The sequence below is a fragment of the Schistocerca americana genome, chromosome 9 (genome assembly GCF_021461395.2).
Source record: "Schistocerca americana isolate TAMUIC-IGC-003095 chromosome 9, iqSchAmer2.1, whole genome shotgun sequence".
Lineage (NCBI taxonomy): Eukaryota > Metazoa > Arthropoda > Insecta > Orthoptera > Acrididae > Schistocerca > Schistocerca americana.
Window position 1 is genome coordinate 44,374,906 of NC_060127.1, and position 23,674 is coordinate 44,398,579.

The following is a 23,674-nucleotide window of genomic DNA, read 5'->3' on the forward strand; positions in this document are numbered from 1 at the left end:
TCTCTCTGCTTACACAGATTACTTCACTCCAGTGCTCACTGCTGTTGTGCTGCTTGTGCCTACAAATGTAAATGGTTCCATACATTTTACTTATCTGTCTTCCTCCATGTGTAATCAATGGAAGTCTACTACTGCACAGGTAATAAGTTTGGACCATGCACTGAGAAGTCAGCAATCTGCAGTCAGGCAAACATTTGTTGAAATAAGTGGGGTATTTATGGTTGGCAGTTTCTATGCACTCTGCAGTGTTGGGAATGGCAATGACATCACGTGTCATGGTTTTCCCTCATTGTCATTTCTCCTACTGGCCTCAGACTTTTGCAACTTCACCTTCCAGAGGTTCTTTCCTGCTGATTTGGCACCTGGATACGTAATGTTGTGCAGTACCTAGGACTTCCTGCTTTACCCCTAATATGATGGTGTCTCAGCTACCACGATGACATTATGCTTCACTTTCAGACTTGGGGCACCCAGCTGTTCCCTGGTGCTACAATAGCTTCCACATTTGCCCCAATTTGCTCTGCATTTCACCCCAGCTGGCAGTCCACTGGTCATTGACATATGCGGTGTGGCTCCCAGGAGTTGCCAAGGTATAACTTGGACAAATTTTTAATGTCCACTGCAGATATTATCCTTGGGCATAACAGGGCCATGCATGCTACCACCGAGATTAATTCAGGCTTATATTCTCAGTGACATACTCTCCTACAAAGCTCGAGTATGTGCTATCTTGACAAAGACTACAGATAATATATATGTGGTGCCTGTTCTTTCAGACATGACAGAAAGAACACACTATGAATGTGGAGCCCCTTGCCCATCATCCCACCATTATTGGCAGCATTTTTCCAATTCCCATAAGGTAACGCCGTGAGTAATAAGGATAATCTGTGAGGTGCACTACATTCATACTGCATGGACAAACTGAGAATCTGGGTCAACAGGAGGCACACTAGGGTAGCCCATGCAGCTGCGATGGTCACTGTGTCCTGATGGTTTAGTGGTCAGAGCAACTGCCTAGTAAGCAGGAGACCCAGGCTTCAATCCCAGTCTGGCACAAATTTTCAACATTTCCCACTGATTTGCATCAATGCCCACTCCCACCCAATTTCTGTAATTAATTTGTGTCTTATTACAGATAATGTTTACACACGATGACACACCAGCACATTTTTGCATCAGTGTGTGTGAACATCTGGGGCACACATTTAGGAGTACTGTAATGGTCACAGAGGCCCCTCCTCATTACCCAGACCACAATCTCCCAGGCTTCTGATTATTACAGAAATTGGTCTACATTGCTCCGTTCAACATTATGCATACACCACAGGATACTGTCTTCATTGTATGCCAGCATGTACAATGAAAGGGTCAACTTCAAAGGAAGTGTGATTCCCAATTCCGAAGGGCAAGGGATGCAGTGTCATGAATGCCCATCACACTGAGCCCCTCTTAAGAACAAATTTTCTGATCTCATGAAGTATTTGAGAGGAATTCTGGTTTCTGTAACTACAAAAATAAACTAAATAAACTTGTTATTTGAACAAAAAGAAATAAAAACAGCATAGCTTAAAAGAACTATGACAAGCTGTAGACTGCACAGCAGACTTAAAGCTACTAGCATAAACATGTAATAGCTCCATGTGAGAAAGAAAACAAACAAACTTACTGAAGATAGCACAAAAATTACTGAAACATGTTTGGGTGGAAACAAAGCTACAAACGTGTTTTTCATAAGGCAGAATTCCTCTCAAATTTTCTTAGCAAGCACAGAAAAAATAGGAAATGCGGCAGTCACAAGATGATTAGCTTAGTAATCAAGTTTTTCTGAACCCACATTTACTGGACTCATTTTCTTGGTTCACTCAATATACTAAAACTGGAATTATTTGATACTTTTTTTACATCCTGTATACTGTACATACTGGCTTGTTCAAGCTACAAGTAACTTGTGCACCCATCTACAGAAGATGTATACTACAAATAAAAGATTATTAGTACATTAATGCTATCAAACTGTAAAAACAGAGTGCTCCAACACTACCATTTTTCAAAGATTTCTGGAGTGTGAAATTATGAAGAAACTTGTTGAGTGAGGAAATCAATTGGTGGATTAACCAAAAAAATTAATAATAATTAAGTTTGTTGTTGCAAACTGACAAAACAAGATAGTAGGAAGTTTTAGAACATGGAGTGAAAATGGCCTCTAAGCAACACGCCAATCAAGCAAACTGGTAAACGGCATGTTATGCTGACAAGCCATATAATGTAAATCATGCCACTTTGTTGGGTCCAAATCTGAAGGAGGGTGGATATGCATTTTGTAACTTTTGGATCTAAAATAATAATGAAGAAAATCACTCACACTTTTACCACATTTTCAAAAAATTAGTGACTCACTTATGACAGCTAATAGGTGCCAAAACAAGTCTGAGTAACATAAGACTGAAGATGGTTGATGACAGTGCCAATCAATAATTTATATCTGTAATAATGTGATGTGTCTGTGTTGGATAATAATCCATTTTAATGAGACTTATTCTTTTTACTTTATTGATGAAACTGTTGCCACTTTTATTTTTTTACTAGCTGCCTGAATGTTAATAAACATAACTGCTCACATTAATATTACTTACTGGCTCTTGTTTGATGAATGTTGTATCACAGAAAAAACTTTCATGTCTTGCCGGTGCCGTCATCTGAAAAAAGAAAAACCTGTAAGTGAAGACAAACTACAAAGAACAACCTGAGGCTAAATTGTGCACCATAAAAAGAAAGAGTATAAAATGATAACTTCAGAGACTTTACTGGTCTCATACAGATACGATTTTATGTTTGTTTGTGTGACCATCTTCTGCAGCAGCTGTTAAAATCTATTACTATTGGTTATCAATCTTGAGCTGACTGCAATTCAGCCAAAAAGAATTACACCAGACGCATTTCGCTTTTATTTATAAAGCATCTTCCATGATTATTCTGTAAATTGGATACATATGTTTGCACATTTTTGGTTCTTTTATGTTAAAAACAGTGTTTTATTCATGAAATTGGTGTGCAAGTTACTTACAGTGTTCCTTTGTATATTCTGCTCCTTCCCTCCCTGCTAGCAGTGGCAGACATCAATTCACATTTGCACTTAGCAGTTTTTGCCATTCTGCAGTATTTATTGCACTGTGTTATTTACACTTCACTTTTGAAAACTGTTTCTCATTCCGCACAGTAACAGTGTTTATGTCTGTACGTCTATTTTCGTTCATGTTGCAGGTGCTGCCAACCAGTGAAGCTACATTTGTGTGTGTGTGTGTGTGTGTGTGTGTGTGTGTGTGTGTGTGTGTGTGTGTAATTGTCTTGCATGTTAGGTAGAGACTTGAGAAGACTGGAGTAGGGTTGACATTTTCCTTTTTCTTTTTCTTTTTTGGGATGGAGGAGGCGGAGGGGGGGGGGGGGGGCATGTAGTGGGGATGTACCTGGATGGTGATTATAGGACAGAATCTGGGAGATGGTAGTGATAAATGGAGCAAATGGTTATGTGTGTTATTTAATGTTCTATTAAGTAGTCAGTCAGTTTAAAGAGCATGTGGTTTGCCAAGTTGGTGTGATCATTTATCAGTTGTTTTGTTTCTGTTATGGTTTTTTTCGATGTGGTAGTTTTCTTGTAAGGTGAGTAGGTGTTTCTTTTTTTTTTTTCCTGATTTACACGTCTGTGTGTCTGGCTGTAATTTTATGTTGGTGTAAGTGTTCAGCAAAAGTTGATTAATTTGTGCTATACTTCTGTGCTATTACATGTTGTTTGTGTTGTTTGTATCTTGAGTCAAATGTCTTCTTGGTTTGGCCTAAGTATTTTCCATCACATGTTTTGGATTTCAGTTGGTATATCCCTGATTTCTGATAGAGATCAGCTTTTCCTATTGTTTTTTGGATGTGCTTCTGAACTGAGTTGTTTGTTTGGTGGGCTATTTTTATAACCACAAATACACATCCAGAATATCTAATATTTTCAAAAAAAAACAAGGCATAAAAATAGCCCACCAAACAAACAACTCAGTTCAGAAACACATCCAAAAAACAATAGGAAAAGCTGATCTCTATCAGAAATCAGGGATATACCAACTGAAATCCAAAACATGTGATAGAAAATACTTAGGCCAATCCAGGAAGACATTTGACTCAAGATACAAACAACCTGTAATAGCACAGAAGTATGGCACAAATTATTCAACTTTTGCTGAACACTTACACCAATATAAAATTACAGCCAGACACACAGACATGAAAAGAAAAAAGAAAAAAAAAAAAAAAAAAAAAAACCGAAACACCTACTCAACTTACAAGACAACTACGGCATCGAAAAAAACTATAACAGAAACGAAACAACTGATAAATGATCACACCAACTTGGCAAACCACATGCTCTTTAAACTGACTGACTACTTAATAGAACATTAAATAACACATATAACCATTTGCTCCATTTATCACTACCATCTCCTCCCAGATTCTGCCCTATAATCACCATCCAGGTACATCCCCAATAGATGCTCGCTCCACCCCCCCTCCCCCCCATGAAAAGTAAATGTCAACCCGACCTCAGTCCTCTCACATCTCTAACATACAAGAACTTTTCACTAACTTGCGCACATATGCACGCATACAAAGTAGTTTCTTTGGTTGGCAACACAAAACAATGTGAACGAAAATAAACATACAGGAGTAAACACTGTTATGGTGAATTGAGAAACAGTTTACAAAAGTGAAGTGTAAATAATACAGCTCAAAAAATATGGCAGAATGGCAAAAACTGCCAAGTGCAAATGCAAATCGAAATCTTTTGACATCAACCGCTGCTATCAAGGACGGAAGGAGCAGAATATGTAAAGAAACACCATAAGTGACTTGCGCCCCATGAACCAAGGACCATACCGCTGGTGGGAAAGCTTGCATGCCTCAGTGATACAGATAGCCGTACCGTAGGTGCAACCACAATGGAGGGGTATCTGTTGAGAGGGCAGACAAATGTGTGGTTCCTCAAGAGGGGCAGCAGCCTTTCCAGGAGTTGCAGGGGCAACAGTCTGGATGATTGACTGATCTGGCCTCTTAACATTAACCAAAACTGTCTTGCTGTGTTGGTACTGCGAACGGCTGAAAGCAAGGGGAAACTACAGATGTAATTGCTCCTGATGGCGTGCAGCTTTATTGTATGGTTACATGATAATGGCATCCTCTTGGGTAAAATATTCCAGAGGTAAAATAGTCCCCCATTTGGATCTCTATGTGGGGACTACTCAGGAGGATGTCATTATCAGGAGAAACAAAACTGGCATTCTATGGATCAGTGCATGGAATGTCAGATCCCTTAATTGTGTAGGAAGTTTAGAAAATTTAAAAAGGGAAATGTTTAAAATTAGATGTAGTGGGTACATGGGTGCGAGGAGAAGGCGGGAGGTTGGTTGGTTTGTTTGTTTGTTTGTTTTGTTTTAGGGTGCAAAAACAACTGGAGTCATACACACCCAAGTCAAAACTATAGAACACAAAGAGGGAGAGGAGTTACAAAATGACTATATGTCAGTCCCAACTGATATAATAGAAGACACCTAAAAACAGCTACGCGCAAAAAGGGCTAAAAATGGCACCATACAGAAACGGAGGTCCAAAACTAAAAATTAAATGGCCTTCGCCGTAAGACACGGTCAACAGCCCGCACATCATTTGCTGAAATGGCCAATAATGCAGATGGCGAACCCAAACGGGAAAGTAAATGGTTAAAAATTGGGCATTCCATCAGGAAGTGGCAGACAGTTAAAACTTGAGTGCAATGTGTACAAATTGGTGAGGTAGCGCCACTTGCAAATGACTATGGCTAAAAAGGGAGTGCCCAATATGCAACCGAGTTAAAATAACCTCCTCCCAGCAGGAGGGCCAAGAGGAGGTTGACCAAGCTGCTGGAAGAGGCTTAATATGCCAGAGCTTATTCCTGTGAAGGGAGGACCATTGGCGATGCCAAAGGAAAACCACCTCCTGACAACCGGCAACACAGATCATTGGAGGGAACATAGGTGCTCACGGGCTGACGTACGAGGACTGCAACTTTGACAGCAGCGTCAGCAGCCTCATTTCCTGGCAGACCGACATGACCAGGGACCCACAGAAACATCACACTGCCTCCACCAAGAGTGAGCAGTTGACAGTTTTCCTGGACTTGCTGCACTAAGGCATGGGCAGTGTACAGCGCATGTAGACTTTGAAGGGTACTGAGTGAATCTGACCAGAAGACGTAATTGAAAAGGCTGTGTCGCCAGGTGTACTCTGTAGCCTGATACAGGGTGAAAAGCTCAGCTGTAAATACTGAGTGGTGTGCCAGAAGCCAATATTGAAAGACATAGGTGCCAATGATGAAGGCACACCAGATCACCATGGTCAGTCCGAGAGCCATCAGTCTAGACAAAGGTATTATCAAGAAGTTCCATGGAAAGGTCGTGAAACTGAAGGTGATAGACCAAGGCTGGAGTAGTGTCCTTAAGAAGAGAATGAAGGCCATGGTTAGAATGGGCTGCTTCATGAAGCCAAGGTTGTGAAGGATTCACACCCACCGGGTAAGGTACAGGTAGTGTGAAGTTAAGCCGCCATAGCAAGTGCCGAAAGCAGACTTCAGGAGGTAACAGAAGAAGAAGGATGACCCCCATACTGACAAAGAAATCATCAAAGAAGGAGGCATAGGATGGGTGGCCACGCATGGCAAATAAACAGCATGCATACCTGCTGAGGAGAAAGTCACAGCGGTAGGACAGGGGTCGTTCATCAGCTTCGGCATACAGACACTCAACTGAGAGCCAATGGCCGAACAGATGCCACGATAGTGGATAGTGTTGAGATGGCGTAAATGGGATGGGTGTGAAGATGCATAAACAAAGCACCCATAGTCTAGTTTCGAATTGACAAGGAACAGGTAGAAACTGAGGAGCGTGGTTCGATCGGCACCCCAGGAGGTACCATTGACAACACGTAGGACATTGAGGAGCCACATACTGTCAGGTAAGATACATGGGAAGACCAAGAGAGTTTCCTATTGAGCATGAGTCCCAGGAATTTCATAGTTTAAATGAACAGAAGGGCAACAGGCCCAACGTGCAAAGATGGTAGGAGAAACCACTTGTGTCTTCAGAAATTCATACAGACAGGTCTGTCAGTGGAAAAGGGAAAGTCATTGTCGATGCTCCAGGAGTAAAGATGATTAAGACACTGCTGAAAATGTCACTCAGTGAGGCAGGTCCATGGAGAACTGCAATAGTGGCAAAATAGTCAATATATAGAAATGGGAAATGATTGTGAGCAAGACACAAAGTATTTTTTCAATCTCCTCAGAATGTTCAATCTATATTGTAGCAATGGAAATGCCACACGTGATGGAGCATGTATAGATAACATCATTGTTAACTTTGATAGGGATTTGTACACGGTCAGTATTGTAGGTGGGGGATTTGCAGACCATGATCCAATATTCCTCACACTCAACCAAAACAAAACTGAAGGACTTCCCTCCAACACAGATGCCAATGCTAAGGAAAAGGTATTGTGGGTTAGAGGGCAGAAGGAAGAATTAGTAAACCAGTTCATTTAGAAACTCTGAGATATCAAGTGGGACTGTATATACACTCCTGGAAATTGAAATAAGAACACCGTGAATTCATTGTCCCAGGAAGGGGAAACTTTATTGACACATTCCTGGGGTCAGATACATCACATGATCACACTGACAGAACCACAGGCACATAGACACAGGCAACAGAGCATGCACAATGTCGGCACTAGTACAGTGTATATCCACCTTTCGCAGCAATGCAGGCTGCTATTCTCCCATGGAGACGATCGTAGAGATGCTGGATGTAGTCCTGTGGAACGGCTTGCCATGCCATTTCCACCTGGCACCTCAGTTGGACCAGCGTTTGTGCTGGACGTGCAGACTGCGTGAGACGATGCTTCATCCAGTCCCAAACATGCTCAATGGGGGACAGATCCGGAGATCTTGCTGGCCAGGGTAGTTGACTTACACCTTCTAGAGCACGTTGGGTGGCACGGGATACATGCGGACGTGCATTGTCCTGTTGGAACAGCAAGTTCCCTTGCCGGTGTAGGAATGGTAGAACGATGGGTTCGATGACAGTTTGGATGTACCGTGCACTATTCAGTGTCCCCTCGACGATCACCAGTGGTGTACGGCCAGTGTAGGAGATCGCTCCCCACACCATGATGCCGGGTGTTGGCCCTGTGTGCCTCGGTCGTATGCAGTCCTGATTGTGGCGCTCACCTGCACGGTGCCAAACACGCATACGACCATCATTGGCACCAAGGCAGAAGCAACTCTCATCGCTGAAGACGACACGTCTCCATTCGTCCCTCCATTCACGCCTGTCGCGACACCACTGGAAGCAGGCTGCACGATGTTGGGGCGTGAGCAGAAGACGGCCTAACGGTGTGTGGGACCGTAGCCCAGCTTCATGGAGACGGTCGCGAATGCTCCTCGCCGATACCCCAGGAGCAACAGTGTCCCTAATTTGCTGGGAAGTGGCGGTGCGGTCCCCTACGGCACTGCGTAGGATCCTACGGTCTTGGCGTGCATCCGTGCGTCGCTGCGGTCCGGTCCCAGGTCGACAGGCACGTGCACCTTCCGCCGACCACTGGCAACAACATCGATGTACTGTGGAGACCTCACGCCCCACGTGTTGACCAATTCGGCGGTACGTCCACCCGGCCTCCCGCATGCCCACTATACGCCCTCGCTCAAAGTCCGTCAACTGCACATACGGTTCACGTCCACACTGTCGCAGCATGCTACCAGTGTTAAAGACTGCGATGGAGCTCCGTATGCCACGGCAAACTGGCTGACACTGACGGCGGCGGTGCACAAATGCTGCGCAGCTAGCGCCATTCGACGGCCAACACCGCGGTTCCTGGTGTGTCCGCTGTGCCGTGCGTGTGATCATTGCTTGTACAGCCCTCTCGCAGTGTCCAGAGCAAGTATGGTGGGTCTGACACACCGGTGTCAATGTGTTCTTTTTTCCATTTCCAGGAGTGTATAACTGTCAAGTGGGAATAAGTAAAACTGAAACTGCTTTTGAGAACGTCATTAAAATTTATTTATATTTGTGGTATTCTTGTTCTCCTCCTATAAAAATCAATCATAAAAGCCAGCCTATAAAGAAAAACATTAAGTGGTACACAGATGAACTTACCAATATGAAGGGAAATATGTTATCATTGTACCACGTGTATAAAAATTTTCTTAAATACGGAACAGAGCAGAAAGATGAACTGTACACAGCATATCTTGAATGTAAGAGAACCTACAAAACTAAGCTTAGAATGGCAAAAAGAACAGCATTCGAAAGATACATTGAAGGGGCTTCTAATAAGTGCAAAGCTGCATGGAATGTTGTTGCACAAGAGCACTGCAGGAATGATGAACATAGAATAGCTCTTGACCCGGATAAAGTTAATCATTTTTTCATGGACTCTGTAAGTGATATTAGGAACAAAATTGAAACAACAACCACTAATGCAAGTGATCTACTTAAGCAACAACAATCTGCAAAAAATACCTTTAAATGGAGGACAATTGCACCCACTGAGGTTACAAAGGTAGTGGCAAAGTTCTCAAACTCCAAGAGCATGGACTACTCTTGGTTGTCCAATTACATAATTAAAAAAACAGTGCATATAATTAGTGAACCATTGGCCTTTCTGTTTAATAGGTGTCTAGAGTTTGGAGTCTATCCTACAACTCTAAAAATATTGAAAGTTATCCCAGTGTATAAAAAAGGGGACAAAAATGATCTCAAAAATTACCGACCAGTTTCAATAGTTCCCATTTTCTCGAAAATATTTGAATTTCTTATTTATAACCAACTAACCTACTACTTTGAGTCACATAACTTACTCTCTAATAGTCAATTTGGCTTCTGCAAGGGAAGAAATACCACCACTGCTGTTCTTTCAATTGTGAATGAAGTAATAACAGCCTTCGAGAATAAGAATAAAGCCTCACTTCTTTTATGTGATTTAAGTAAGGCATTTGACTGCATTTCTCATGATATCTTACTTGCTAAACTCAAATTCTATGGCGTACAGGACTCTGCATTGGCAGTAATTGAATCATACCTAAACAATAGGAAGCAGTTTGCCTCTGTCAGAAACAGAGACTCACAATTGCTAGAAGTTAAGACAGGAGTCCCACAAGGTTCTGTCCTTGGGCCCTTCTTTTTTATAATTGCAGTCAATGATTTACCCCATTGTATCCCGAACACTGTTATTTGTTATGCTGATGAGACAACTTTGCTTGCTCAGCACGAGAACATATCAGTCACGAGAAAATATCAGTTTTGCAAGATACGATGCAAGATGGCCTGGAAGCAGCACTAAATTGGTTCTCATCAAATACACTGCTTTGCAATCCTGATAAAAACCAACAGATTATACTAGGATTGTCAAAAGAGGTAGAGGTGAAAGCAGTTAAAATTCTAGGAATTCATGTAGACTAAGTTAACGTGGAAAACACACATCAACCATACCTGTGCAAAATTGTCTCGAGTTATGTATTTAATGTAGAAACTGAGGAGCCTGGTGACAAAATAATATTTAAGAGTTATTTATTTTGGACTCTTTCAGTCACATATAGAGTATGGATTGCTGATATGGGGACACTCTCTTCACATCAATGAAGGTCTAAAAATTCAGAGGAAAGTGATAAGGGCAATGAGCAACGCTGGTAGATCAGAGCACTGCCAGCCACTGTTCATTCAGCTGAAAATTTTAACAGTTGTTAATCTTTATATATACGCCTCAGCATTGTATGCAAAAAAACAACATAGCAGATTTTGAAATGGGGGAAAACATACACCACCATAATACCAGAGGCAAAACAAAATGAGACATACCTAGGTGCAGGCTGACAAGAACAGGGAATTTCCATCTAATCAAAAGTCTAAAAATATTTAATAAACTTCCCTTTTCTTCTTGGTCAGCTCACATAAGTAGCTTCAGGAGCAAGCTACTAAACTGGTTACTAATCAATCCTTTTTACAATATAACATAATTTATGAATATAAAATCAATCGACATTAATTTTCAAGGATTTCATTATGTGATGTCACTGAATGTATTTATCTTATGTTATGGTGTATGTTATCATCTATGGGCACTATTTGCAATGCTCATTTAGCTTTAAGGTATTATTCAAGGAAAATGTTATATGATATCCATGTAAATTGCCTATTCCACCTCAGGTGGTCAATGGTGAGTAAAGAATCTGAATATGAAGAATCTGAACAAAAATGGAGCTGGAGATGCCCGGTGGGAGACAGGCCATGATAGGGTTAATGGTGATAGCAAAGAGGACGGCACTCAGGACAGGCACATTGTTTTCCTGGATGCAGGTGTCAGACAAGGCAGAACCCATGTGAACCTTGAAAACTCGATCTTGTAAAAATGCCTGAAGGAAACAGGGTAGGCAACCACGGAAGCCCCACATACAAAGAATACAGAGGATACCAGTTCTCCAGCAAGTGTCACAGGCATTCTCCAAATCGAAAAACATGGCCACAGTCTGGGACTTCTGCAAAAAACAATTCATGATTGGTGGACAAAGTAATGAGATGGTCAATTGCAGAACGCTGTGCTCAAAACCCACAATGTGCATTCGTCAGTAAATTGCGAACCTCAATCCACCATACCAGCCGGGCATGAATCATACATTCCACCACTTTGCAAATGCAGCTGATAAGGGAGATTGGGCAGGAACTAGAAGGACGGTTTTTGTCCTTACTGGGCTTAGGTACGGGTATGACGATGGCTTCGTGCCAGCATCCGGTAAATGTGCCCTCTGTCCAGATGCGGTTCTGTGCCTTAACCAGAAAGTGCTTGCTCGCAAAAGAAAGGTGCTGTAACATCTGAAAGTGGATGGCGTCCGGCCCAGGGGCAGAGACAGGATGAACTGAGAGCATGATCTAGCTCCCTCATATTAAAGATGGCATTGTAGCACTCACAATTCGGACAAGAGAAAGGTATCGGCCGAGCCGCCTCCGCTCATTTCCAATGGAGGGTGATAGTGGGAAGATCTCGAAACTTCTGCAAAATGGTGGCATAAGGTGTTGGAGATAGCAATAGGGTCCACAATAACATTATCTGCTACTGTGAGGCTGGAAATAGGGAAATGGATCTTGATCCCAGAGAGTTGTCGGAGGTTGGCCCACACAATAGAGGAAAGGGTGGAACTGTTAAAAGAAGTAGTGAATGAGATCCAGCTAGCTCATTTGCTATCCCAAAGAACGTGATGAAACTTAGAATGCATCTGCTTATAATTAATGCAGTTTGCCATCATAGGATAATGGTTAAAAACATGGAGAGCGCGTCTCTGTGCACGAATTGCATCGCGCCATTCCCCGTACACTATGGGATTATGACATGACGTGGTAAAGAGGAAGTGCGAGGAATGGAATGTTCTGCAGCAGTAAGGATAACATTGATGAGATAGTCCATCTAGTCATCACAATTGGGGAAATCTTGTTCTTCGAAGGTCACCAAGAAGGAGTAAAACTGCCAGTCAGCCTTAGCAAGCTGCCATTTGGGTGTGCACGTGGATGGTGTAGGAGTCAGCAAACTCAGAGCTCTCAGGAAATGATCACTCGAGTAAGTGTCAGAAAGAACAGACCACGCAAGATGATGGGCAAGTTGGGCAGTGCAAAAGGATAGGTCCAAATGGGAATAGGTGTGCAAGGAGTCGTAAAGGAAAGTGGGTGCTCCAGTGTTGCAGAAGAGGTTATGAAGGTCAGCCAAGAGGGCACCACTCTGACAGGTCCTGGAAGAATCCCAAAGAGAATGATGTGTATTAAAGTCACTGAGTAGCAAAAATGGGGGAGGTGGCTGCCCAGTAAGTTGAAGGCAGTCTGCCCTGGTGACATCAAATGATGGAGGTACATAAATGGTACAGAGAGAAAAAGTCAGGCAGGGAAGGGAAAAACGAACTGCAACAGCTTGAAGATGGGTAGTCAAGGAAATGGGCTGACTATGAATGTCATCCTGTATGAGCAGCATGATGCCCCCATGAGATGGAATGCGGACCTCAGGGGGAAGCTCAAAACCAACAAGTATGAAATGTGAAAGTCCAAAACAGTTGTGAGGGTGCAATTTCGTTTCCTGAAGGCAGAGTACAAGGGGATGCTGTGATGCTAAAAGCAGCCGTAAATCCTCTTTGTGGGACCAAAGGCCACGAACATTCCATTGGAGGACAGTCATGAGGAGAAAGAGATGTAGGGGTGTCAATTCGGTGGCCACTGAGCGACAGCCAGTGTAGAGTTGCTACTACAGGGCACAGGAGCAGGTGGATGCTGGGGGTCCACAGAAGCATCGGCTTGCTTATGTGGTCGGTCCGTGGTGTCCAACACTGAAAAACAGCCAGGTTAAGGTACCACGTGGTGACACCATTGAATGGGATCTTCAAGTTGGTGAAGGACAAGACCGTTTGCCTTTGGTGGACTTCTTTGAGCATTTCCTGTTAGAGAAAGACGCGGGTGTTGTTTGGCTGGGCGGATGGAGGAAGTCTCACGGGAGTACTCCTATCCTTTCCTGCTCACTGATTGTGTAGCTGGTGGCTTCACCCCTTGAGGTGAGAGTTTGATGTTTTGTTGCACAGTGGCATGGGGGAATGCAATGCTACCTTGGCACTGGGCGATTTGTCACACCTTCGTAGCTGAATTTGGAGTTGCATGTCTGCGTGGCCATGTTCTTCATGGAGCGAGGAGTAACAAGAACAGAACTATAGGTGTCAGACAGGAGAAAACAGGGTTTGCAACTAGCCAGTAACTTCCAAACTACTGGATAAAGTACTTTTTCCTTTACCCAGATCTCTTTGACAGCCCACTCATCAAGTTACACAGGACAATCCGGGAGGTGGCAGCATGGCCGCCGTTGCAGCTGATACAGCAGGGAGAAGGAGGTGGACAATCGCTCTCGTGTGCATCCCTAACACAGGTTACACATTTGGCTGGGTGTTGACAAGACGTTCTAGTGTGGTTGAAATGATGATACTGGTAGCAGCGCATTGGGTTCAGAATGTATGGTCGGACTGTGATAATTTCATAGCCTGCTTTGATCTTGGATGGCAGCACCACTCTATCAAAGATGAGGAAAAGAGTGCGGGTGGGCACTACAGAGGAATCTACATTTTCATTACATGACAGACAGTAATGACACCCTGATCAGAGAGGTAACATTGGATTTCAGCCTCAGTTAGACCATCGAGCAGCCTGGTGTAAAATACACCACGGGAAGAATTCAAAGTTCTATAGGCCTCGACACAAAAAGGGTAGCCATGGAGAAGCGAGGCAGCAAGCAGTAGTTGTGCTTGAGAATCAGAGGCAGTCTCCAAAAGCATTCCGTAAACAAGAGCAGGATTTCACAGGGCCAGCAACTCCATCAACACCTTTCTGAATAATAAATGGATTTACTGTGGCGAAGGACTGACCATCTTCAGTACGCGAGACCACAGAGAACTGTGGTGCAGTGGGAAGGCTCTTCAAATCAGTAGCCTCATTACGTTATATTCTGTAGGTGTTGACTGGGAAGATGATTGACTCATTGCGAGAAAATCCCACAAGATTACCAATTCTCTGATTGCTCGCTCCTTACAATTGGGGGCTCCCTTCACAAGGGGGCACACACACCTTAGGTGATTGTTCACACGTTAGGTCACACTTCCCAAACATGTGACAGAGGGACCAATCAGCAATCTGGGAAGGTTGCAGCTCATCACTCCTCCCTGGGCCTGGCCTGTACCAGGAGTACATGGGAACCCTACCCATCAACCTTGGGCTGGGAATTATGCATTACCCAGTCACCTGTTACATGTCAGACATGTGGGCCAGCCTTCAGGAGCACACAGGGAGGAAAAAGAAAAAGAGAAACCTCAAATGCTGAAGTGGAGGAACAAGAGGAAAATGGAAACAAAAAAAGGAAAAAGGGCGTGAAAACAAAGGTGGGACTGTTCTTATGTCAATGACAGACAATGCAGAATATTCCCAATATCATCCTAGATGTTCGCCAATGGAGGGGAAAAAGAATAGCAAGAGGACAGATATGTAGCACAGAATGGAAAATACGCTGCAAAGGCTGGGGCCCCATGGTAGCCAAGCACAAACCCGCCAAAGAGTGGCGAGCCCCCTGGAGGGAGAGAATTTGATTTATTGGTATAATTTTAGGAGAATGTGATTCATCTGTAAAGGAGCATACATATGGAACACTAGTGTGACCCCTTATTGAGTACTGCTCGGGAGTTTTGGATATGCACCAGGTTGGATTGAAGGAAGAGGTCAAAGCAATTCAGAGGCAGGCTGCTGGATTTGTTACTAGTAGGTTCAAACAAACACGAGTATTGCAGAAATGCTTCATGAACTCATCCTAGATGTAGGTTATATCCAATCTTTTGTAACTGTAATTTAAGTTTTGTTTAGACCATATGTGTTTTGATTTATTCAATGCATCTTAAGTGGTCACTGTAGCAATATGACTTTTCTTACAAATCTTTTTGCCAAGATCACATATAGTTCCCATGTGCTGGATTACTGTTATTAAACAGTATTAAATTACTATTATTACTCATGGACTTCTTTTTAGTTCATATCTAACTTTCTTCTACATATAACTTTTCAATTTTAGTACACTGCATTTCACTGACACGGAACATGTTTTCATTTTCATGTCTCAAAACTTTAATGTCTCTGGTTTACAAAATATTCAAATATATTACAGGAATGCAGCTGGGTGACATCTTTGACAACAGACAAAATTTCAAGAGGTGCACAACCACACAATCATGGATGACAAAGATTAGATGTTATCCAGAGTGAATATTAACAACCAATGAATGAGATAGCATTAACTCCTCCTGTCTGTCTGTCTGTCTGTCTGTCTGTCAATGAAGGAGAGAGCAGGATTCCAAGCAGAATTTGAGCTAAAACTTCCATACTCAATCATTTAACCTCAATTGGTTCCTCAATAACACTATCCCAATAGCTGGAGGTGCATGCCAGAATCTCCAGGCAACAGCAGATTTGCTTGACAGTTTTCAATGTGTGTGATGCTTAGGCTCAGTACAATGACCTCCACAGTCCTAATATAATCTGACTGTGACAAATAACATGCCACAGCTCCAAGGGATATGATAAATAGCCACCTTACGCAAACTGAGATCATCCTTTATAGAACCTAGAAGGGCCTTTATCTTAGATGTGATCGAGAAACACATCTCATATCATGCTACATGAAACTCATTTACCTGTCCAGATCTTTCACAAAACCCAAAGAAAATCTGCTTGCATGTAAAGCCTGTTAGTAGCAGCACACTACCAAAATTAGTGCCACCACCAAAATTTTGAGAGGCAATGAGAGACCACTGAGGAAGGAAATGTGAAAACTCAATATGCAGAGTGTTAGTGGCATCATGAAACATCTGAAATCATTAAAATTGAACAAAGCCCCACAGCCCAAATGGAATCAGTTCAGATTCTATACCCAATTTGCAGCTGAGTCAGCCCCCCTAGGTTAACTATAATCATGGGCAAAACAGGAACTGAAATTGAGAGTAGCAAAGCAAAATCTGAAATGGTTAACTTTAAAACATTCCTTTACAAATTAACCCTTATTCCACTGAAAGATGAGTGAAATAGATATTAGAGTCAGTTTTTTTTTTTTTTCTTTTTTTTTTGTGGTTTTAGGGCGCACAACTTCAATGGTCATTAGCGCCCTGACTACTCTAAGAATGCACCGCGAGGCACAAGTTGACCACAACAACTAAAAGGGAAAACACGATAAAAGACTGACACGCATAGGATTAAAAAACAGCATCATCAAATGTCCTTAGCGAGGTGTGTCAAATTGATAAAACGAAGAACACCAGCAGCTGCTCGTGGGTCATCCGCTAAAATGGCATCGAAAGTATTTGGCAGGTTAAGATCGAGGCGCAGTGTGTTAAGATCTGGACAGGACATTAAAATGTGTCTAACCGTCAGCAAGTGCCCACATGGGCAGAACGGCGCCGGCGCAGCCGTCAGCAGATGGCGATGGCTGAACCGGCAGTGTCCAATTCGTAACCGGGCTAAAACGACCTCCTCCCGCCGAGAAGGGCGTGAGGAGGACGTCCAAGCCACGGGAAGAGGTTTTAAGGCCCGAAGCTTGTTGTCGGTAAGTGCAGCCCAATCGGCATGCCACAGAGATAAGATGCGCCGACAAATCACCCTGCTAAAATCGGATGAAGGGACGCAACAAGAAGCTGTTCGAGGCTGGAGGACCGCAGCCTTGGCCGCGGCATCTGCAGCTTCGTTCCCAGGGATACCGACATGGCCCGGAACCCACATAAAGCTAACTGGAGAACCGACGTCCACCAGCTGCTGAAGAGAGCGTTGGATCCGGTGTACGAAAGGGTGAACCGGGTACGGATCACTGAGGCTCTGGATGGCGCTCAGGGAATCTGAGCAGATGACATAAGCAGAATGTCGGTGGCGGCAGATGTAAAGAACAGCCTGGTAGAGGGCAAAGAGCTCAGCTGTGAAGACCGAACAATGGCCATGGAGCCGGTATTTGAAACTTTGTGCCTCGACAATAAAGGAACACCCGACCCCGTCGTTGGTCTTAGAGCCATCTGTATAAATGAAAGTCATGTCGATGAACTTCGAACGAAGTTCCAAAAAACGGGAGTGGTAGACCGAACCGGGGGTGACCTCTTTTGGGAGCGAGCTGAGGTCAAGGTGAACGCGGACCTGAGCCTGGAGCCAAGGTGGCGTGCGGCTCTCGCCCACTCGAAAGGTTGCAGGGAGGGAAAAAGTAAGGTGTTGAAGGAGGCGACGAAAGCGAACGCCAGGGGGTAGCAGGGCAGAGACATACAACCCGTATTGACGGTCAAGAGTGTCGTCAAAAAAGGAACGATAAGACGGATGGTCGGGCATTGACAGTAGCCGACAGGCATACCGACAAAGCAGTATATCGCGCCGGTAGGTGAGTGGCAATTCGCCAGCGTCAGCATGAAGACTCTCTACGGGACTGGTATAAAATGCTCCGATCGCAAGTCGTAAACCCCGATGTTGTATGGAGTTGAGGCGGCGTAAGATGGATGGCCGTGCAGAGGAGTATACGAAGCTCCCATAATCCAGCTTGGAGCGGACGATCGACCGATATAGACGAAGTAGGACGGTTCGATCGGCTCCCCACGACAGACCACTGAGAACACGGAGGACATTTAGAGAACGGGTACAACGGGCGGCCAAATATGACACATGTGGAGACCAGCTAAGTTTCCTGTCAAATGTAAGACCTAAAAATTTTGTCGTCTCCACGAATGGGAGAGCAACGGGACCGAGTCGTAAGGACGGTGGGAGAAACTCTTTGTAGCGCCAGAAGTTAATACAGACCGTCTTCTCGGCAGAAAAACGGAAGCCATTGGCGACACTCCAGGAGTAAAGACGGTCAAGAGAACGCTGAAGACAGCGCTCCAGGACACGTGTACACTGCGCGCTGCAATAGATGGTAAAATCGTCCACGAAAAGGGAGCCTGATACATCAGCTGGGAGGCAATCCATTATTGGATTGATCGCGATGGCGAAGAGAGCGACGCTCAAAACTGAGCCCTGTGGCACCCCATTCTCCTGGCGAAAGGTGTCGGACAGGACAGAACCCACACGTACCCTGAACTGTCGATCCATTAAAAAGGAACGAATAAAAAGAGGGAGGCGACCGCGAAGGCCCCATGTATGCATGGTGCGGAGGATGCCCGCCTTCCAACAGGTGTCGTAAGCCTTCTCCAAATCAAAGAACACAGCCGCGGTCGGGCGCTTCCGCAAGAAGTTATTCATAATGAAGGTCGACAAGGTAACCAGATGGTCAACAGCAGAGCGGCACCTACGAAATCCACATTGTACATTGGTAAGTAGGCATCGAGACTCGAGCAGCCAAACCAATCGAGAGTTAACCATTCGCTCCATCACTTTACAGACACAGCTGGTAAGCGAGATAGGTCGATAACTGGAAGGCAAGTGCTTGTCCTTCCCCGGCTTAGGAATCGGGACAACAATAGACTCGCACCAGCATGCGGGAACATGTCCCTCAATCCAGATGCGATTGTATGTACGAAGAAGAAAACCTTTACCCGCAGGAGAAAGGTTCTTCAGCATCTGAATATGAATAGAATCTGGCCCTGGAGCAGAGGACCGTGATCGGCCAAGTGCGTTTTCGAGTTCCCGCATGGTGAATGGGGCATTATAACTTTCACAATTCGAGGAGCGGAAGTTAGGTGGCCTAGCCTCCTCTGCCTGTTTGCGGGGGAGGAAGGCAGGGTGGTAATGAGCGGAGCTCGAAACCTCTGCGAAAAAGCGGCCGAAGGCATTGGAGACAGCCTCAGGGGCCACAAGGACGTCATTCGCGACCTTCAAGCCAGAAACTGGTGAGTGGACCTTAGTGCCAGATAGCCGGCGCAGGCTACCCCAGACAACAGAAGAAGGAGTAAAACTGTTGAAGGTGCTTGTGAAAGCAGCCCAGCTGGCTTTCTTGCTTTCTTTGATAATACGACGACACTGAGCACGTAATCGTTTATAATTGATACAATTCGCCACTGTAGGGTGGCGTTTAAAAGTGCGTAAAGCACGTCGACGAGCACGTAAAGCGTCTCTACATGCTGCGGTCCACCAGGGGACCGGTACGCGACGTGGAGAAGAAGGAGGGTGAGGGATGGAATATTCAGCAGCAGCGAGAATGACTTCCGTGAGGTGTGCGACCTGACGATCGCAGCTTGTAAAGGTTTGATCCTGAAAGGTCGCCCTGGAAGAGAAGAGCCCCCAGTCTGCCTTGGAGATGGTCCAATTAGAGAAGCACGGAGAGGGGGTATGCTGCAGGAGATGGATAACACACGGGAAGTGGTCACTCGAATATGTATCAGAAAGTGCATACCACTCAAACCGGCGTGCAAGTTGGGGAGTACATATAGAGAGGTCTAAATGGGAATAGGTGTGAGATGTGTCCGAAAGAAAAGTAGGGGCGCCAGTATTGAGGCAGACAAGATCGAGCTGGTTGAAAAGGTCTGCTAACAAGGAGCCCCTCGGGCAGGATGCTGGAGAGCCCCAAAGGGGATGGTGGGCATTGAAGTCTCCAGTTAACAAAAATGGTGCAGGTAGCTGAGCAATAAGTTGCATCACGTCTGCCCTGGTAACGGCAGATGACGATGGAGTGTAAACGGTACAAAAGGAAAACGTAAAAGTGGGGAGAGTAATGCGGATGGCAACTGCCTGCAGGCCGGTGTGCAACGTGATGGGATCATAGTAAATATCATCCCGGACCAGCAACATAACCCCTCCATGAGCTGGGATACCTACCACAGGGGGTAGGTCAAAACGCACAGAGGTGTAGTGTGCCAAGGCAATTTGATCGCATGGGCGTAGCTTCGTTTCCTGGAGGGCTACGACAAGCGGACGGTGCAAGCGGAGCAGCAACTTCAAGTCCTCTCGGTTGGAGCGAATGCTGCGAATATTCCAGTGAATAAGTGCCATCGTAAGAAAGGAAAGATGAGAGAAGTGGTCACCTCGAAGGCCGCTTAGGGCCTGGCTTCGAGCGAGCACTGCCGCCGCTATCAGTAGGCGGACAGTCATCGTCCATTGGGTCTATAGGGTCATCGGCCATCTCGGGAGGATGGCCGGGAGGGGGAGCTTCCTCCGCCAGTGAACGGCCAGATGTACGGCGACCAGCGGTGCGGCCAGGCGAAACGGATGACGGCCTGGGGCGGCAGCCGCTGGGTGGCGCAAGAGAAGAAATGCGCCGTGGCGGGGAAGGAGAACTGTGCTTCCTATGCGCCTTTTTGGAAGGACGTGTAGTGGAAGTACCGGCCGAAGGCTGGGAGGTTGAGGTACGGAGGAAGTCTGCACGGGATGGTTCCTTCTTGAAGGCCCGTGCATCTGACTTCGGTGTCTTCGTCTTAGCAGAAGCTGAGGAAGGTGCTCGTGTCTGTGGGGTGATGGGAGGAAGAGGAGACGTCGACCGCGCGATCTTAGCACTGGCCGAACGGACGACCGTGGTGCTGAAGGTCAGATCGCATGTCTGGGTTGCTACCTCCCGGGTAGTCCGAGGAGAGGCGAGGACAGTACTGTATTTCCCCGCTGGGAGCAGCGTGGGCTTCCTACTAGCCAATAGCTTGCGAGCAGCCGAGGTGGACACTTTCTCTTTGACCCGAATTTCCTGGATACAGCGTTCTTCCTTATAGACAGGGCAGTCGCGGGAGGATGCGGCATGGTCACCCTGACAGTTCACACAACGAGGAGACGGAGGTGGACAGTCACCCTCATGGGCATCCCTGCCACAGGTGACACATTTAGCCGCATTGGAACAAGACTGTCGAGTGTGATTGAAACGCTGACACTGGTAGCAGCGCATAGGTGTCGGGATATAGGGGCGAACAGAAATAACCTCGTAGCCCGCCTTGATGCGCGATGGCAGCTTAACACTATCGAAGGTCAAGAAAATTGTCCGGGTCGGTACAAGGTCATTGTTGACCTTTTTCATGACCCTATGGACAGCCGTCACGCCCTGCTCAGCGAGGAATGATTGAAGCTCCTCGTCAGTCAATCCGTCGAGGGAGCCAGTATAGACCACACCACGAGACGAATTCAAAGTTCGGTGGGCCTCCACCCGGACAGGGAACGTGTACAGGAGGGTGGCCCGAAGCAGTTTTTGTGCCTGAAAGGCATTCTCAGTTTCTAGTAATAAGGTGCCGTTACGCAACCTGGTACAGGATTTGACAGATCCGGCTATGGCATCTACGCCCTTCTGAATAACGAAAGGGTTGACAGAGGAAAAATCCTTTCCGTCCTCAGTTCGAGAAACTACGAGGAACTGTGGGGCAGGCGGTAGTACTTTTGTCACTGTTGGCTGGTCACGTTTCCGTTTTTGGGTCGAAGTCGAAAGAGATGGAGTAGAATCCATTGTGGAGGAATCCCCCATGATTGCCAGCGTCTCCGATGGCGCGCTCCTTCCTTGTGGGGACCCTCTCAGAGGGCACTCCCGCCTTAGGTGAATGTTTACACCTCAGGTCACACCTCCCGAGAAACAGACGGAGGGACCAATCGGCATGGTCAGAAGGTATCAGCTCAGGCAATCACCCCTCCCCGGGCCTGGCCTTTACCAGGGGGTACGCGCGTGCCTTACATGTCTACCCAGGGCGGGGACTTACGCGTTACCCCGTCACCGGCTACGCGTGCGAACGCGTGGGTCGGCCTTCAGGCACGCACAGGGAGGAAGGAAGAAGAGGAAAAAGAAGAGAGAGAGGGAGAAAGAGGACAGACTGTCTCAAACGCCGAGGCGGAGACCAGAGAAGGCAAGGAGAAGAAGGCAATGAGAAAGCAAGGGGAAGAAGGCAATGAGAAGGCAAGGAGAAAAAGGCAATGAGAAGGCAAGGAGAAAAAGGCAATGAGAAGGCAAGGAGAAAAAGGCAATGAGAAGGCAAGGAGAAAAAGGCAATGAGAAGGCAAGGAGAAAAAGGCAATGAGAAGGCAAGGAGAAAAAGGCAATGAGAAGGCAAGGAGAAGGCAAGGGAAAGAGTAAGGAAGACAGTGAGGTGGAGAAGAGCAAAGAAAGGAACCAACAAAAGGAAGGAAGAAACGAGAAGTGAAAAAACCAAAAGGACCACGATGATAGGTCGTGGAACCGTCCGTCTCCGGACGCAGGCGCGAACTACCCCCGTGAGGGGGATGGACTCCTTTTAGTCGCCTCTTACGACAGGCAGGAATACCGCGGGCCTATTCTAATCCCCGGACCCGCAGGGGGGATTAGTGTCAGTGACACTGACATCATTAAAACTGAACAAAGCCCCAGGGCCCAATGGAATCCATATCAGATTCTATACCATATTTGCAACTAGGTTATCCCCCAGGTTAACTATAATCTATCATAGATCCCTCAAACAAAAACCCAGTCTGAAATGTGTAAGTTTGCTGATAGTGATGGTTTGTTAGATACTTTCCATTAGATTACGAGTGATGAAGCCTAGTTTCACCTTCCTGGTTGTGAGAGTTCACAGAACATAAGGTACTGGGCAACACAGAACCCAAACATTGTTTATCAGCAACCACTCCATGATGAAAAAATTGGTTCGGTGCAGTGTAACAGAAATGTGCATCATTGGAATGTTTGTGTTTTTTTTTTTAACACGGTTGCATACATGGAAATTTTTGATACATTGTGTGTTCAACACATCAAATATAAAAGACAATATTGCTTCTTCCAGCAGGATGGGGTATCATGCCAGAGGTCTAAGTTATCCTAGGAAACAGTCCACAATGTCTTCACTGAGAAACGAACTGTCAGCAAAGATTTATGGCCACGAAGTTCACTGGATCTAAAAATATGTGACTTTTTCCTGTGGGGACACTTGAAGAGCAAGCCCTATGAAACAAAGTCACAGAAAGTACAGGAACTGAAAGATAACATCAGCCATGAAGTTGGCATCATCAAGAGCCAAACTTTACACCGGTTGTATCTGACTATGCTTAGAAGTGCACAACTGTGTATTGATTTTGCAGAGGGGTCTCTTTCAGCATCACCTACAAATGTATTTTTCACTTTACTTTTCATTTTAAATAAATGTTAAACCTATTTC

General features: G+C 45.3%; 1 protein-coding gene across 7 annotated transcripts in view; it reads right to left on the reverse strand.

Annotated features, from left to right (window-relative positions):
- Positions 1-23,674, reverse strand: part of LOC124550887 (zinc finger protein 239-like) — a 270,087-nt gene that overhangs the window by 229,001 nt on the left and 17,412 nt on the right. For all 7 annotated transcript variants that reach the window (XM_047125660.1, XM_047125651.1, XM_047125658.1 and 4 more), the window contains exon 2: positions 2,637-2,699. In XM_047125660.1, the coding sequence (XP_046981616.1) occupies positions 2,637-2,699 (63 nt within the window). The remainder of the gene's footprint in view (positions 1-2,636; positions 2,700-23,674) is intronic.